The 16,531-nt window shown below is 34.8% G+C and overlaps 3 protein-coding genes across 3 annotated transcripts in view; 2 read left to right on the forward strand and 1 right to left on the reverse strand.

Annotated features, from left to right (window-relative positions):
- Window positions 1-16,531, reverse strand: part of LOC140698879 (olfactory receptor 5J2-like) — an 88,736-nt gene that overhangs the window by 61,389 nt on the left and 10,816 nt on the right. The gene's annotated exons all lie outside the window — the stretch shown is intronic.
- Window positions 3,985-4,926, forward strand: LOC102542744 (olfactory receptor 8K3-like). The gene has a single exon (XM_006214040.3). The coding sequence runs from the start codon at window positions 3,985-3,987 to the stop codon at window positions 4,924-4,926; it is 942 nt and encodes a 313-aa protein (XP_006214102.1).
- LOC102543257 (olfactory receptor 8K3-like) lies at window positions 11,308-12,249 on the forward strand. The gene has a single exon (XM_006214042.3). The coding sequence runs from the start codon at window positions 11,308-11,310 to the stop codon at window positions 12,247-12,249; it is 942 nt and encodes a 313-aa protein (XP_006214104.1).

Raw genomic sequence — 16,531 nt, forward strand, 5'->3', positions numbered from 1 at the left:
TTGCCAAAGCCTGATTAATTCTTCATACATGTACAAAGGTGAGTCAACAAAAGAATGTTTAAATATGGTTTTGGAGTAACTGGACGTTCATAGGAAAAACAAAGAAAGCTACAAGCAATGTTGACCTAAACCCTATGTAAATCAAACTGGTTAAAAATCGAAGAAAATGTAAAATGTAAAACTATAAAACATTTAGACAAGAACACAGAGCAAAGTCTCCATCTAGGACCCATCATTAGTGAAGTGTTTATAGACACAGCATCAAAATCACTATCTGTAAAAGTAAACATCAGTAAGTTTTACTGCATCAGAATTAGAGCAACCTGCCATTCACACTCTTGGGCACTCAGCCCAGGAATGAAAACTTACGTTTGGACAAACACCTTGATGAAAATGGTTATAGAAGTTCTGTCTGCAGGAGTTTAAGACTGGGAACACCCCATATGTCTTTCCGTGAGTAAATGAAGTCTATCATCAATACCACGGACAAATCCTCGTAAGTAATAAAGGAACAAACATCAATGCACACGAAAGCCTGGATGGACCCCAAGAAAATTGTCTTGGGTGAAAACAGCCTATTGCAGAAGGTAACAAATGGCATTTCCTTTATAAAACACTCTTCAAAAGTTAAAGTGACAGTGATGAAAAATAGATTAGTGGTTAGCAGGGGATACAGACACGGAAATGAGCCGAAGGAAAGGGTGTGTCTCTAAAGGAACAGCATGGGAGATAGCATTGTGGTGACGGAGTAAGTTGTAATATGTTGACTGTTATGGTGGTTACATGTGTACATGTGTGATAAAGTTGCATGGAACTGTATCAATGCAAAGGCACAAATGAGTGCATGCAAACCTGCTGAAATCTGGTCAGTGAAATGTAGCTATGTTAATTTTATGGTTGTGATAGTGTACTGGATTTATGCAAGTGGTCACTACTAGAAAAACTAATTGGGGCACAAGGATTCTCTGTGCTCTTTTTTAGAATTTCCTGTAATTCTATAATTACTTTAACATAAAAAGTTAAAAAAAATAAAACCTCGTGTCTAAGGCTGCCTGTGACAGTGTAGGATAAGAAAGAGCAGAATGAAAGCACTACAGAGATGCTAAGAAACTTTAGGGGTGATGGGTATGCTCTTCAATCAAGATTGTTCTAATATTTCACAGATGCATACATATGTCAAAACATCAAATTTTACAGTTTATATATGTGCAGTTTATTATATTCAAAGATGCCTCAATAAAGTGTTTATTTAATTACTAGACCTACCAAAAATCAAACCAAAAACAAGAAGAAGTTAATAATAGATACACACACCTTGTAGTAATAATTAACAAGAGAGAACACAGTTAAGGCAACTGTGAGAGAGGAAAACTTGTATATTTACTCGTGGAAGAGCGTTTTGATATAATTAACCTGAAATAGTTAACAAAATTCATTGACACACTATATTTGTTCTTATCAAGAGATCTCACTGCTGTGTGAGCACTTAAGAATGGAAATACGTATCATTTTAAGTGTAGTTGTAGCTGTATCAATATCCACACACGACCATGTAAGATTATACAATGTGATTGTGGGGCCTGGCAGATAGCAAGGGTGGATGCTGAGCACAAGTGTGGGAAACTGAGGCAGAATTTCTTTCTGGCAATCTGGAAGCAGAATTCCTTTTTCTTTAGGGGTTCTCAGTCTTTACTCTTGATAGAAAAGGACCCCCCCACATTCTGGAAGGAAGTTGGCTGTACTCAAAACCTACTGCTTTAAAAGTTAATCACATTTGAAAAATATCCCCATAACCACATCTAGACTAATGTTTGACCGAACAACTGGGTGGCATAGTCTAACCACATGGACAGAAAATAAACATCAGAGTCGGGAAAAAAAGAAAATTAATCAGGAGTAAAAGGTAGAAATGTAATACACATACAAAAATATATCTAACTCACTGGTGTGTAAAATTGTTCTGGACTAATAAACACACTCTCCCTTGCTTTTTGTTGTGATTTCAGTGCTTCAGGGACAATCAAGAAATTGCTTGGGGTCTCCTCAGGGAGAGTCTCAAAGGCTGAAAAAGAATGAATAAATTGATCTCACTACGCACCTTATGAAGCACATGGGGAAGCCAAGTCAGAGGTTCCATTACAGGTAAACAGTATATTTCATGAGGCTTCATATTGTACTTGTATCTGAATAGTTTCGGAGTCATTTGCAAAATAACACTTTCATTCTGTGACAAAGCACAGCAAAATATGAGGACTTCTAGTTCCATGTACATCCTACTATTAATAATGTCTGAGCAGAACAGGACTTCCCCCCTTCCCTTCAGATTAACTGTTCAAATATTTTCACAAATGCTAATGAGCATCTTTAAAATGTCAGTGCCATGTTGTTAATGTAATATTTATATTCCATATAAATATTTAATCATATGAATAAGAAAGGACAAAACTGTGGGACAAGAAAGGCTAAATAAAGAGCCAGGAATAAATAATAAAAATTATGGCAGAAACATGAAGCTGCAGGTGGTCAGTTTCTCGTTTGATGTCTTTCTAAATCTTTAGTCAGTTGGTAACTGTGGCTCTTCTTATTTTCATCTCAAAATATTCTAATAATTAATATGAAATTAAAACAATCTATAAATGTGATTTTTTTCCTTAAATTTCGATGAACAAAGTGAGTACTTCCATCGTACACAGATAGGAAAAATAATGTTTGGTGTTCAGAAATCTTTTAAGTATCCAGTTTTAAGGTGATGGTCCAATATACAGCTTGTTCAGTTTCCAGTGGAATTTGAAGGAAACACATCCAATTTTCTCAAAAGATACATAGCCTTAAAAATAATAGTCAGATAATCAGCACAGATAGTAAAGTATGAAAACGCAATTTGATGCTGTCCATAGATGTCTAAGAATGGTGACAGAAACTGTGTTGTTCCTTATTTTACTGGAAAATCAGCACTTAATATAATTTTTCTTTAGCTTTTCATCATTGTACTTTAAACAAGATTTATATTGCTTCTTATTTCTTTGATTTAAATATGTTTAAGAGTAGTTCAGTATTTCTGACATGGAGAGGTAAGCACATGGGGATAGGATATCAGACATTCACAAGGTTATAAGCCATGTTTTATGTGAGAAAAAGGTGGATTTTCTGTAAACATATACAGTATAGATATATAATTGAATGCTGTTAATGCTGTATTTTTCTATTGCCTTTCTTATGGCTCACTAAAAGACACTGGACACATATTTTCCTTGTAGCCAGTATCAATTCCCTTTTTCTTTTTCCTTCTTCCCTTCTTTCTTTCTCTTTCTTTTGAAATGCTGATAGTCAATTTTCTAAACCACCAATCATTTCATTCTACTCTGTCATCCTCCTTCTATTCTGGTATTGTTTTAATTAGCAGTTTATTAGGGATATTCATATACATTTTTTTACCATTTAAAAAATTTACTGCCTATATCTGTATTTACATCTGTATTTATATCTATCTATATCTGTCTATGTAAGTGTTTGTAAATCTCAGCCTTATTGACATTTTGGTTTTGATAAAACTGTGTTGTTGTGTGTGGGGATCTAGTCCTAATGTAGCGAGACAAATGGCAGCATCACTAGACTCCAACCATCAGATGCCATTAGCTCCCCCCTTTCACTCACTCTACTTGTGGAAATCAAACTGCCTCAAGAGATTTCCAGATGTTCTTTGGGCTACAAATCATCCCATTTGAAAAACCACTGATTTATTTCTGTCTCCAATCTTATCTCTATCATCACTGACTGACTGACTGACTGACTATCTATCTATCTATCATTGTTACATATGTTTACTGTGGCAGGCGGGTTTATTTTAAAATACCCTGAATTGGAAATTTGGATTTGTCATATTGGTTCTAGCTCTGCATCCTAAAACACTACCAGCTGATAGTACACAACAGCTGTTGACTGTGCTGATGTCTTTATCCAGAGTAGGCTTTCTGATAAACCTGGATGGAAACACCCAATGGAACCGTTCTGAGCGAGTTCATTCTCATGGGCATCACAGACCGCCCTGAGCTGCAGGCTCCGTTATTTGGGCTCTTCCTCGTCATCTACGTGATCTCAGTGGTGGGCAACTTGGGCATGGTCATCCTCACTATGGTGGACTCCGGGCTACAGACACCCATGTACTTCTTCCTCAAACATCTATCTCTCACTGATCTGGGTTATTCAACAACCGTGGGACCCAAAATGTTAGCAAGTTTTGTTGTGGATGAAAATACAATCTCCTATTACTTTTGTGCCACACAAGGAGCTTTCTACATTATGTTCATCATTAGTGAATTTTTCATTCTGTCACTAATGTCCTATGACCGCTATTTGGCCATCTGTAACCCTCTGCTCTACACAGTCATCATGTCACAAAGGGTATGTCTGGTTCTGGTGGCAATCCCCTATCTCTATAGCACATTTGTGTCTCTTCTAATCACTGTAAAGATATTTAATTTATCCTTCTGTGGCTACAATGTTGTCAGTCATTTCTACTGTGACTGTCTCTCCTTGTTATCTTTGCTCTGCTCAGATACACAGGATATTGAATTGATTATTATGATTTTCTCAGTGTTTAATTTGATTTCATCCCTTCTGGTGGTTCTTGTGTCTTACCTGTGTATCCTTGTAGCCATTCTCAGGATGAACTCCACTGGGGGTCGGCACAAGGCTTGGTCTACCTGTGGATCCCACCTGACAGTGGCGACAGTGTTCTATGGGACTTTACTCTCTATGTATTTGCAGCCCAAGTCCAGGCATTCCTTTGACACTGACAAAGTGACTTCTATATTTTATACTCTCATTATCCCCATGTTGAATCCCTTGATCTATAGCTTGAGGAACAAAGATGTAAAATATGCTGTTCATAGGATATGGAAAAAAATATGCAATATCTTTTCTTAAATTCATTTTACTATGTGGTTCCTCTGAATTAGGCTATGAACATTAGGAAGCATTGCTATGTGCTCCCTCAGAGGGAAAAGGAAGGATAAATGAGTTCAACATGTATTTAGAGATTGACTTCTAAGCACCAGCCATACTTCTAAGTGCTCTAAATGCATTAGTTAATGAACAATAAATATGTATTTTAAACATAATAATTAGGTAACTTACTGCTACAGTTTAACGGGTTAGGGAGTCCCATTATATGGGTTAGACTATAGCCACAGGCAAAGAATGTGGGTATGATCCGTGAGAGTGAAAAACATTAGCTGGTACAGACAGGGAATTAAAATGACTTGTGTTATTCTCAAATAGTAGAATAGAAGTTCCGGTGCCTGCATATTAGTGTGTATGCATGTTTGCTTTCCTGTAAGCACATGCTTTCTGCTTAGCCTTCATTCGTTTCTATACGGTGGGTTAAAACACACTTGATGTTAATTTCAAGGAGGCTCAGTGTACTGTGGTAATCTGAACTCATCTGAATTTGCTCAATGTCTCCTTCCCACAAGGGGATCTTTGTGTCCGGCTCTTTTCTCATCAGTATCATTACTTTCACATATGAACCTTAGATAGTTGATTAACTCAACATACTTGGCATTTCGGCGACCCAGATCAACACAGCAGCTAAGTTTGTCTAAATCAGTCCATTTGTTTATAAAAATGGATATACCGATTGAGCTCTGTTTCTTGTGGTTTGCCATAGAAGCTTCCTGGGTTTTTACTTTTTATTTTTCTTGCCAACTGATCTTGAGTCCTAACCACTTGCTTTTGTTTAATGGATTGTTACCTTTTTTTAAAAATCTTTCTGAAAAATAAGAATAATTCCTGTTTAAAAGTCATTTTCTAGTTGTTTTTGTCTTCTTGCGTATGAGGTCTGCTCTGGGATAAACTGGGGTGTTGCCTCGCTTTAATTTGGCTGCCTTTCCACAAATTTGGTCTGAATGAGGGTCACTATGTTTTGATTAAGATTCATTGTTTGACTACATCAATTTGATGACCCTACTTATAAGAAGCAAAATGAGATGATGCCATGATTTGGATGATACTATATTTCTAGTGAATGTGTAGTGTAATATGTAGTCATTTGTAAAGTTGTCATGTCTTTTGGACCCTCATTAAATTCTCTTATTGTTTGTTCATTTGTATTACTTTTTAATATTCAATAGACTTATTTACATCATAGAGATACTGAACTGTTTTCTGAGTTCATCATCATGGAATAAAATTATCAGTGAAGCCAATCAAATTTGAATAAAAATAATTCATAAGGATATATAGTAAATGAGGTAAATATTATTGACATTTTTACAGTTTATTGTTTAATTATTAAGAAAAATTACATACCTAAGTATGAGCTATGCATACATAAATATTTTTTAAAAATGTCTTCCCTAGATTATGTATCTTGGACAAAAATACAGTACAATGTTAGTAACATATGGATTGAAAAAACAAACTGTGAATAAATGCAACCCAGTATCTCACGTCTAAAATAAATAATGGAGTATCTTTGATTATCCCTCAGGTTATAAAACAAAAAGAAAAAATGTATTAAGATTTACATAGTTTGAAAATATATTTCATTCATTCAAAAAATTAGTCTTTATTTCATTATCAAATAGATACATAATTTGTATCAGAAAATATATTTTCCATAGAATATTAAATGTAAAAATCAGGAACTGGTACATAACATAAAAAGTCGCTCGGTCGCATTATTCACTAAATAATTTTCATTTAAATTTTAATGAGATAAAACTATATTCAGGTAGAGTATCTAGTTGTTTCTGTGTGAAGGAACTTTCATACATTACTGATAGAAAATAAAATGATATCTAAGTATTTTAAACCATCTGATTAAAGATTCACTGTCTTAAAAATTAAACATGACTCTAACATAGTATTTAGCTATTCCACTGCCCTGTATTTACCCACAAGATATGAAAGCACATTTCATTACAAATATATGTATGCAAATGTCCATATAATCTTTATTTATGGCAGTCAGACACTGGAAACAATCCAGAAGTTCATCCACTTGAGAATAGATAAACAAATTGTGGGCTATCCAAGCAAGTGAATATCACAGAGCTATAAAAAGTAGTGAATTATTGGTACAATGAAAACATGGATGACTCTCAAAATTATTATGCAGAGGAAAGGATGCTGACTTAAAAGAGTAAATAATCCAAAATTAAATTACAAACAAATCTAATATGCATACATCTATCATTGCATAAAGCAGGTCAAACAGGAAATCCCAGAAAGTACCAAAAAAAAAGGGGGGGGGATGCATAAAAGTCATCATCTTGGAAAAGAAGAAGTAAGATGGTCTGTAATGCAAACAACATGCTGTTGAATAGAAAAATCTCAAGGAATTCTCCCCACAAAGTGAGTTCAGCAAGATGTCAATTCATATATGTATACAAATAACATGCAGAAATCAAAATATATATGTATATACTCACTTGTATATACATGTACAACTTACAATCACACAAGTATAATGAAATAGTAAGAAACTCAGAGAATGTGCAGGATATGTATGTGGAAAAGTAGGCTGATTAAATAAATCAAAGAAGATCTGAATGAACTATAAGATATACTGAGTTTGTAGATTAGTAGAACATTTCTAGGTGGGAAAGAAAAATTGGAGTAGGAATTGCACAGAATGGAATAAATGAAATGCTGCAACCTGCAATTAAGGAAAAAACATATCAAAAGAGAAGTTGTAACTAGTCAAAGATGGCAACACACTATGAAGTGAGGAAAAATGAATAACGAATGTCTACTTCAGAAAGGAAGGGATACAACAAAAACAACTAAAATCAAGGAAATAACAGGTCACATTTCCCTAATACATCATTTTTACTCTATTTAAATTTTTCAAAGAATGTAATAGGACAGAGTCCCCAAGAGTTGGGGACTGTTGATAATCTGGTCCTAAACATCCGACCATTTACTCACTAGTCCTGTGTGGTACAAATGGAAAGTTAACTAAGAGTGAAAAATAGGAATTAAACAAATAATACACTTACTCACTGGTGAATACAAATTGTCCTTGACAATTATTGAACGACCTCCAGGCATTTTGCTGTGCTGTCCTATGCTTTAGGGATAATCAACAAATTGCTTGGCATCTCCTCAGGGAGAGTCTCACAAGGTGAACAATATATATAAATTGTTCTCAATATGCCATGTTAAGAAACACATATGGGAGTCAAGACAGAGGCTTCATTAAAGGTAAAAATGATAGCATATTTCACATGGTACCGTATGCTACCAATATCCGCACTGTCTCAGTGACATTTGTGAAGTTCCACTCTAATTCCAGGGCAAAGCCAAAGCAAAATGTGCCCATTTCTGATTCAGTCCTGTTTTCTTTCTAACAGCCATAATGCTAGAGCAAGAATAGGAACTCTTTCTTTCTTCTAAATTGTTGAATACTGTCACATGGATTGAGAGGCTAAATGCTCATATGCCTCTTTGAATCATTGTCCTATTGTTTGTAAAATATTTCTTTTAAGGGGGGTGGTGGGGGAGGGTAGAGCTCAGCGGTAGAGCGCATGCACAAGGTCCCGGGTTCGATCCCCAGCACCTCTATCAAAAAAGAGAGGTGTGAAATTTTTTAAATTGCCAAAATTAAGAAACTGCAGGTATTCAGTCTCTCATTTTGATGTCCTTCCAAATACTTCTTTAGTGATGCTGGACTGTTTTTGTGAGCCTTTCAAAGGTAATTTAACTTTAAATGATCATTTAAATAACCATAGAAAGAGAATTCTCACTTGATAACTTGATGAGGAAAAAAGAGGTTGCCACCTCACACTGAGGTGGGAAAGGCTTTACTGGGACACTAGGAGCCTTTTAAGCACCCAGTTTTATGTTGATGATGCAATGTTCAGCATATGCTTCATTGTCTAGTGAGATCTGACAGAAACCAGGTATAATTATCTCAAAGAGTATAGCTTCAAAAAATTAAAAACTGAATATTCAACAGAGATACTAAACTGTGAAAGAACAATTTGGTTCTTTCCATCGAACTCCAAAGCCGGTGTGGGAAAATGATTTTATCTTCCCTTACCTTATGGGAAAATTTGTACTTACCAAGTGCTGTTTGCTTTTTCAGCCTTCCATGATAATAAAGGGAAACAAAAAGAAAAAAAAAAAACCCAAGCAAAAACCAAGATTTATCCCCCTCTTTATTGGGTTTACTATTTCTCTGATATTACAGTCTACTGATGCACATTTCCAGGTCTCTTAAAAAAAAAAAAAGGAAAAAAGGTGTGTGCTTCAAGGCAATGCAGAATAGCATGAGATCACAAATTTAGAAGCAACATTTTCAGTAATTTAGCATAAATTGTATGTAATTACCTTTATATTTAATGTGGTGAAATTCTATGTTTTTGTCTGCTTAGAGCCCACTCAGACTCTTGATTTGCAATTTTACTTAAAAAGAATAATTTCTATTCCTTCAAAAAAAAAGAGAAAATAAAAAACAAACAATAACAACAACAAAAACCCCGGAGCGTTGATGCCTGAAAGTTTTAAACCAAAAATAATTATCTTACCTTAACATGTGATTCACCTCCTACTCTGCTATAATTTTTTATCTGTGGGTTTTTAGGGTATTTTAGATACATTTCATGTCCTTTTGTACATGGTTATCTGCCTTATGTGCGTTGTCATAGTTTGAAAGAGTTCCTGTGGGCTTCATGTGCAGAAGGATTTCAAATCACATCTAGGAATCCATGTATGTCTCATCCTTGGCGTGTTTCATCTTGTGTCTATGGTATCGTGCATCATCATGATTTAAAAAAAAATGATTTTAAACATTTTTTTCTTTAAAGTATTGTATCAGAAAAAAAAAAGTATTGTATCCCATAATCCAAAACGTATTTTTACAAAGCTTCACTATGTAAAACCACTACCAGTGACCTCTTTTCCTCCCAGTTGGCCCAGATTTCTTCGTAGTTCCCTAGTTTCTTGCATGACATAGTGCTTCTGATTTGTTACATACAAGGTAGTGTATTTCAATCTTAATGAAAGTGCTGCAAGGGGAAGAATATTTTAAGCAAATTTATATCAAAAGAACTTGCATTAAAATGCTGGTAAAATGGATTAAAATTAGAAGATAAGTAATCCTAAAGAATAACAACTCAATTGTTCAAGTTTACCCGTGAATAGGGGGTAGGGTAGGGACTGGGGTAAGTTGCATGTGTTACAGCCTACCAGTTCCTCACTACCCATCACTACAGCCCTGCCAAAAGAGTCACAGTCCAGAGAATCAATTTATATATAAAACCTTTTCCAGGAGAGTTACCATCACTATTGAAAAAGAAAAAAACAAAGAACTATATATTTGACATTTGAAAAATACTTCCAGGTAACAGAGACTCATTGAATCATGGAATCTTTATCCTTTCCAATGACCCTGCAAAATACTTTGCTTTGTATAGGAGAATAAACAGTTTTAGATAATTTACACTATTTGCCCAATTAACCCTTTGTCTATACCATACATAAAGGTATGGCAGAAACTGTATTTACATACACATATTTCCCAGTATGTTTCACCATATAGACAAAAATAATCCCCACTGAGACCCATTATACTTTGCTTATTCATACACTTATCCGTATCTGCCAAGCACTAACTTTTCAGCAAGTACCACCTGAAAGTATACGATCTTTCATAGGACTATGTTTTGAGTAGTGGGTTAAATGGACTTTTGGAATTTGTGGTTTGAAATTTGTATTATATAATTGTCATATGTATTATGTTCTATTATTGATGCATTTTATAAATGTCATTATGTGATTGTACTATATAAATAGTAAAAGGAAAATTTTAAAGAATGGTTAAATAACTGCCCATATATTTAATACCTGAAGGTTTAACATTGTTTTATTGTGTTTCCTTTTTTGTTTTGTTATCCATATTTATGTAACTCTGTCTGTCTGTCTCTCTCTATATGTCTATATGTATATCATCAGGGTTTCTCAGCTTTGATACTATTGTGACCACTGGCTGAATATTGTTACAGTTTGGATAGTAAATACAGTAAAATACTGAACAGCTTAACTGGCCTCAAACCAGTAGATATTATCTGAGGAGTAAAATCACTCCAGGAGAGAACCACTGATCTATTTCCATATTTTTTTCTATCTCTAGATTTTAATGTCTGGCAGATGAATCTATTTTCAAATATTCTAACCTGGAATGTTTAAATGAATCTTATTCACACTAGCTTTGCATACTAACACATCTCTGAGGAGATAATTCATAAAATCTATTGACTATGCTGATGTCTCTATTCAGAATACCTTCTCTAATAAGTCTGAATGGAAAACTACAATCAAACAGTGCCGAGCGAATTCATTCTCATGGGCATCACAGACCGCCCTGAGCTGCAGGCTCCGTTATTTGGGCTCTTCCTCGTCATCTACATGATCTCAGTGGTGGGCAACTTGGGCATGGTCATCCTCACCAAGGTGGACTCTGGGCTACAGACACCCATGTACTTCTTCCTCAGACACCTAGCTTTTACTGATCTGGGTTATTCAACAACAGTGGGCCCCAAAATGTTGGTAAATTTTGTTGCAGATCAAAATAAAATCTCCTATTATTTCTGTGCTACACAACTAGCTTTCTTTCTTGTGTTCATCATTAGTGAACTTTTCATTCTGTCGGCAATGTCCTATGACCGCTATGTGGCCATCTGTAACCCTCTGCTCTACACAGTCGTCATGTCACAAAGGGTGTGTCAGGTGCTGGTGGCAATCCCCTATCTCTATTGCACATTTGTTTCTCTCCTAGTCACTGTAAAGATATTTAATTTATCCTTCTGTGGCTACAATGTCATTAAGCATTTCTACTGTGACAGTCTTCCTTTGATATCTTTGCTCTGCTCAAACACTCGTGAAATTGAACTGATTATTCTGATCTTAGCAGGTTTTAATTTGATTTTCTCCCTTCTGATAGTTCTCGTGTCTTACCTGCTCATTCTTGAATCTGTTCTCAAGATGAACTCTGCTGAAGGTCGGCACAAGGCTTTTTCTACCTGTGGATCCCACCTGACAGTGGTCACAGTGTTCTACGGGACTTTGATTTTTATGTATGTGCAACCAGAGTCCAGTCATTCCTTTGACACTGATAAAGTGGCTTCCATATTTTACACCCTCGTTATCCCCATGTTAAATCCCTTGATCTATAGCTTGAGGAACAAAGATGTAAAATGTGCCCTACAAAGGACGTGGAAAAAACTATGCAATGTTTTCTCTTAAAGTTTATGTACTGTAGGAATCCTGTGCATTAGGCTGCAGGCTTCAAACTTTGCTCCGTGTGTCTCCAAAAGGAGTAATAAGCACAAATATGTTCAAAACCCATACAGAGATGGTCTTCTATGTGCCAGTCACACATCTATGCATTGTACATACATTAGCACACAAAACTGCAAACACTGTCTGCCTTCCTTGATGAGGAAAGATGAATTATAAATATAATTAAGTAAATTTTATCATACCTCAGAATGCATAAGGACATTACAGACTGTAAGAGCAGATAAGGAGATTGGGTATACCAGGTGGGCGTGAGGATGAATAGTAGGTACAAAAGGGGAGTTCAGATGATTAATGTTATTTTCAACTATTAGAATAAACTTCCCAGTGTCTACATGTATATTTGGGCAGGTGCATGTGTTTTTGTGTAAGTGCTCCATTCTGTTTTGGCTTCATACTACTAAGGTATGTGTTAAGCTTGAACTTATTGTGGTTTCAAAGAGGCTCATTGTAGTGTAATGATTTGAACACATCAATCATCTGAATTTGTTCAGATGCTCCCATACCACATGGAAGATCTTAGGATCTTGTTCTATTCTCATCAGTGCAGTTGTTTTCATGTCTATGTCCTGCAAAGTCTGTTAGCTCAACTTACTCAGGGATTCAGTAACTCACAAAAGTCATCATGACGTCTTTGTAATCTGTCAGTCTGTGTCTCTATAGCAGTGGAAATACCAATTAAGATAAGTTTTCTTGATTGTAATTAACAGTACTGTGCTGTGTACTGGAAAGTTGTTAAGAGAATAGGTCTTAAAAATTCTCACCACAAAAAAGAAATGGTAATCATGTGATCTGAGATGTTAGCTAATGCTAAATTGTAATCATATTGCACTATATAAGTGTGTCAAAGCAACATGTTTGATTAAACTTACATCATATTATCTGTCAATTATGTCAGTAAAGCTGGAAGAAAGCAAAAAGAAATTTCTTGAGGTCCTCCGTGGAAGCTTCCATTTTAAAAATGTTTATTTACATTTCATAGGAATCTTGATTTCTAACTGTTTGTTTGTGTCTAATAGGATTGCTACATTTCCTTATCTCTCTGAAAAACAAAAATACTTCTTGATTAAAATTGTTTTTTCATCATTTTTGTATCTTTGCATGAGAGGTCTACTCTATGTTGAACTAGGTTTGTTGCTTCTTATTGGGTTAAATACTGTTTCCTATGAGTGTGCAATGTCTTTTATTAGGATCTAGTGTTTGACTCTCTTGGTTTGATAAACTCCCTGTAGGAAGCAAAGGAGAAAATCCCATGATTTGATCTACATTTCTAGTGAAAATGTAGTAAGATATGCAGCAATTGTATTCATATATTATGTTTCTGAACAAAATATCTTCTAGCCCTTGTAAATTTCCACCTTTTTGTTTAATTTTAATATCTTTAACATTTATGAAACTTTATTTACATAATAGAGAGACTGGACTGATTGTCCACCATCGTGGAATTAAATCTTCTATGTAGTCAATCAAATTTGAATAAGAATAAATCATTGGAATTAAAAAATTACATGTATATTTGCAAATTAGATTAAATAATAATAAAGTGTTAAAATAGTTGATTACTTTAATTGTTAAGAAAAAATATGTACTGAGGATAAACTTGAAGGAGTAGGAAATGAACTAACTTCCCTGATGTTAAAACTGTTTGTGGATTCTTTCCAGGAAATCCAGGAATTTGCTCTCTCTCCCTTACTGCTTGTGCTAAGCAATCCCCAAATTTCTCTCTTACATTCTTTACAACAGTTTTAATCCAGAGGCTACACTCCAGGAAGAAGCTCATGAGCTGATAGATAATCTCAGAAGAATGGTTGGACTCTCCAAGGTTCCCCCATGATGCCAGAAAGATTCATCAAGGTTAAGGAAAGTGTAGCAGCGCCTTGTAAGTCTCCTGGTTGTTATTACCTTTTCTGTTGCATCTAGTTTTTCTTTAAAACTTCAAGGCCTTAACTCCAAGACAGATGCACAGTTTCTAAGGCATTTGCCTTGCGAAGCAATAAAGCTGTTCTTTTTTTCCCCAAAACTCTGTCTCCAAGTCTTCATCTGGCCATCAGGGCCCAGAGGCTGGTTTTGCTGCAACAACCTTTGCAAATGTAAATGTAGACAAATAACTTTTGGTTTCCAGAAAATGTACATTGGACAGATATACAGTGAAATGTTAACAGTAGTTGTTGGTGACTGCTATGATTATGAAAATGTTTAATTAATATTTTTTTAGTCATGTCCTCAAGTTATTTTCAGTGATTATTTATTAACATTCTTGTAAAAGAAAGAAAAAAAAGCCTCTAATATGTGGATTTGAAAAACAAATAAACTATGACTAAACATAACCAAATCTCTCATTTCTAAAATAAATCTTGGTGTGACTTTTATACTCCTTCAAATGATAAACCATAAGGAAGACCAAAATGTTTCAAAATTTACAAATTTTGTTATTATATATTATCCATTTTAAAGGTTATTTTCTATTTCATTGTTAAGTACACATGTAATTTATCTTAGTAAGTTGTATATTTTTACAAAAAATATAAAAATTAAATCAGAAATTGGAACACAACTGAAATGTTTCATTTGATATTGTGAAGAATATTAGAATATAACATAGCATTATAACACAGCAGTATAAGTTATGCCCATTATGCAACAATTTTAATAAAAATTCTAGCAAATTGAATCTAGCAATATGTAGAAACAACAGTGTACCATATTAGCCTTATCCCAGAAATGGGCTTTATCATTCAAAATTAAAATTACCATATTAAGAAACTAAAAAGGAAAAATTTTCTGACATCTCAGTAAATTCAGCAAAACATTTTACAGTTTCAATATGTTTCAGGAATAAAATCTTTGACCAGACTAGAATAAATGGAACTCCCTAAAACTGATAACGGGAACCAGTGAAAGACCCGCAGGGAACGTCACATATCATATTAAAAACTCAAATACATTTTCACTAAATCAGAACCAAGGCAAGTAAGCCTGTTCTTTTCAACTACATTCAAATGGTACTGGAGGTTATATCTGTCAATGAGTCTGTCCCCTGCCATATCAGCAAACAAAGGATGGTGCAGCCATCAAGCCATCAGGCACTGCAGCCACTCCTAGCTGTGTGCCCTGAGGGGACTCTGCAGCCACTCCTAGCTGTGTGCCCTGAGGGGACTCTGCAGCCACTCCTAGCTGTGTGCCTTGAAGGGACTCGGGATGGAGAAGAGCAGGATACTGGCCATAAGTAGTGAAGGTGCACATCAAAGTAATGATTTCAATGAGCCCAGCCTCCGGCATCTTTCCCACACATAGGAAAGCACTAAGTTCATTCATTTGAAGTGTTTGTTTTTCTTTAACTCAAAGTAATCTTTTGCTGTTCCTGACTACCTGGTTTTTGTTACGAAAACCTGTATGTATTAGCTCCTTCCTTAACTTCAGAGCAGTCCCTCAGAATTATCTGAGAGGCTGTCTTTCAGGCTTAGGTCCTCAGCAAGTCTGCTGAGTGAAACAGAATTCTCAATTTTTAGGTTTTGCTTTTTTTTTTTTTTTTTTTAGTTGACATGCCCAACACAATATGGCAAGGAAAAAGAAGAGAAAAAGTCAGATTGGAACGCGGGAAGTTAAACTGTATTTATTGATACAGAGCAAGATGATAGAGGTGGAAATCTAACGGAATCTGTAGAAAAAATTGAACTAAAATGTGAATTTAGCATGATTTCAAAAGAAAGATCCACACACAATTTTTTTTTTTAAATTTCTATATACAAGCAATCAAAAATTAGAGGTGGAATTTTCAAGTACCTATTACAAATGTATCAAAACTATAAAATACTTAAAGATAAATCTGAAAAAAAATTGTAAGGCCTGTATGCTAAAAATTAGGAAACATTTCTGAAAAACATTAAAGAAGACTAACACGAAATAAATGAGAGCCATACCATAATTATTTGCTGGGTTGTTCAATATTGTTAAAATACTACATTTTTCTTAATGCCCAATAAAAATCCAAACAAGCGTTGTTTTTTTTTTTGGTAGGAATTGAGAAGCTGAAACCAAAATATATAAATGAATGTAAAAAAACCTAGAATAGCTTAATTAACTTTAAAAAAAGAAGTAACGTTGTAATGCAAACACTAAGAGAACACTAAATAATGTCTAGTCATATTCCAAAGCTATAGCTATTTTTTAAAAGTGGTACTGGTATAAGAAATGACAAACAGATCAATGAAACAAGATTGATAGACCT

The sequence above is a fragment of the Vicugna pacos genome, chromosome 10 (assembly GCF_048564905.1).
Source record: "Vicugna pacos chromosome 10, VicPac4, whole genome shotgun sequence".
NCBI lineage: Eukaryota > Metazoa > Chordata > Mammalia > Artiodactyla > Camelidae > Vicugna > Vicugna pacos.